Here is a 1,621-nt window from a genome sequence, read left to right as displayed (position 1 = left end):
CGTGTGTATGCAAGCGTGCAGCTTCATGGAGGTGCAGTGTGGTGGGGGCTTGGGGCTCGTTATGTTTTGGTTGTGTTTTCCTTTGGTTTCTGTCCGGACGGGGTGCGTCCGCGTTGCGATGTGCGTTTGCGAGAGAGTCCTACATGGTGCTACGAGTGAATTCGTAAGGCGGCGCACATGCTGGGAGGCAACAGTGACTATTCGATGCTTTCTGTCAAGCGTTAGTAGTGTTGACGGGCAGTTTGGTAATGTGTTGTGGCAGTTGTTTTGCGAGGAACAAGAATGGCGAGAGCGGTCCACGGACGGCACCCTTGTGTAAACGCTCATGGCTTTCGCACGAACGCGCACGGAAGCCGTTATCCATTTTTGTACCTACTGAGTAACCAAGCGTGCAGTGGAAGACGTCGTGAAGGCGGATGGTGGAAGACGTAGTGAAGGCGGATGGTCCTATCTGGCCGGGATTCGCTGATTGTGGTTCGGGTTTTTGCGTATGTGCAATCCATGATGGTTTCGCTGGTTTTCATTTCTCCCGGTTCGGTCCTTCAAAGCAAACTGGCAAACTGGTCATAAAACTGCAACGCGCCAGGCACGCTTGGCTAGGAAGCAGCCCCCTGGTCTGCGCGTTCGTGATGGTTCAAACACGTCCCTCACACTTCGATTTTCACCGGTCGTCCAACGTGATGGCATTCGACATGAACGGTCCATCCCGCAAGGTGCACTGTTTATAAGTTACCATTAAACATGCGTTTCATTCCCGTGCCCTGTTGGCATCAGCTTCGTCTGTCGAGAGGCGCATGGGCAGTATTTTGTGGAGAGGTAGAAGACTTTCATCATCAGGGATGGCGGGTTTTTGCAGCTCGCGTGTGCGTGTCGCCTGTCGCAGTGTGGTGAAGCCCTCTCTAGCGTCACCGTTGCTTTCTGGTTCGTTCAGAAAGTATGCACTCAGAGGTGAACCCATCTGCTCTGCACGGTTATGGATACTGCCAGGTTTCAAACTGCTTGGTGGCAGGAATTAATGTGTGTACGCATGCGTTCATATTCATGGAGTTGCAGTGTGAGAAAAGGCGGAGGTCGTTTTTCTCTGAGCGGATTCTGCTGTGGTGTATGCAGAGGCAGGATCTTTCGGTGTTGCGATATGCGTTTGCCAGACAGATTCTGACTTGACAGCCGACCTCAGTGAACTGGTCGTGCAGTATGTCTGCAGGGCAATAGTTGTAAGGAGGCAGCAGCGACTCGGCGATGGTTTGTGTCAAAGGTTTGGTAGCATTGACGATCCGGCCGTTCATGTAGGGCACTGGGTGTGCGGCGGAGGATAGCGGTAGCCAATGATAGGTGTTGCCCCAAGGCGTAGCGAACAGACGTTGCTCCGGAATGCATCGGGCTTGCAGCGAATTCCAAGAAGCTCCTGACGCATTGAATAGCTACGGATTAAAAACGAATATGGTGCGGTAGGCCAGGCTGGCATCGGTGACTTCAGGGGAACAGTCACGCTGTTCGGTATTCGGATGAAGTCATGGTTGTGAACGCTACACTGCTTTTGCCGGAGTCTGGCACGTACCAACACAGTGTTCAGGACACATAAAAACAGCAGGCAGAGGCAAAAGGGAGGAGGACGCAAGGC

The 1,621-nt window shown here is 52.9% G+C and overlaps 1 protein-coding gene across 1 annotated transcript; it reads left to right on the top strand.

Moving 5' to 3' along the window:
- Nucleotides 1–936: 936 nt before the first annotated feature.
- Nucleotides 937–1,582, top strand: EMH_0091610 (uncharacterized protein; the record flags this gene model as incomplete). Its single annotated transcript, XM_013501749.1, has 3 exons — nucleotides 937–970; nucleotides 1,111–1,214; nucleotides 1,478–1,582. The coding sequence occupies 3 exons, from the start codon at nucleotides 937–939 to the stop codon at nucleotides 1,580–1,582; spliced, it is 243 nt and encodes an 80-aa protein (XP_013357203.1).
- Nucleotides 1,583–1,621: the final 39 nt, after the last annotated feature.

This window comes from Eimeria mitis, genomic scaffold (genome assembly GCF_000499745.2).
Source record: "Eimeria mitis Houghton genomic scaffold, Emh_scaff7470, whole genome shotgun sequence".
NCBI lineage: Eukaryota > Apicomplexa > Conoidasida > Eucoccidiorida > Eimeriidae > Eimeria > Eimeria mitis.
The sequence above is the reverse complement of the archived record's forward strand: the minus strand, read 5'-3'. Positions and strand labels throughout refer to the sequence as shown.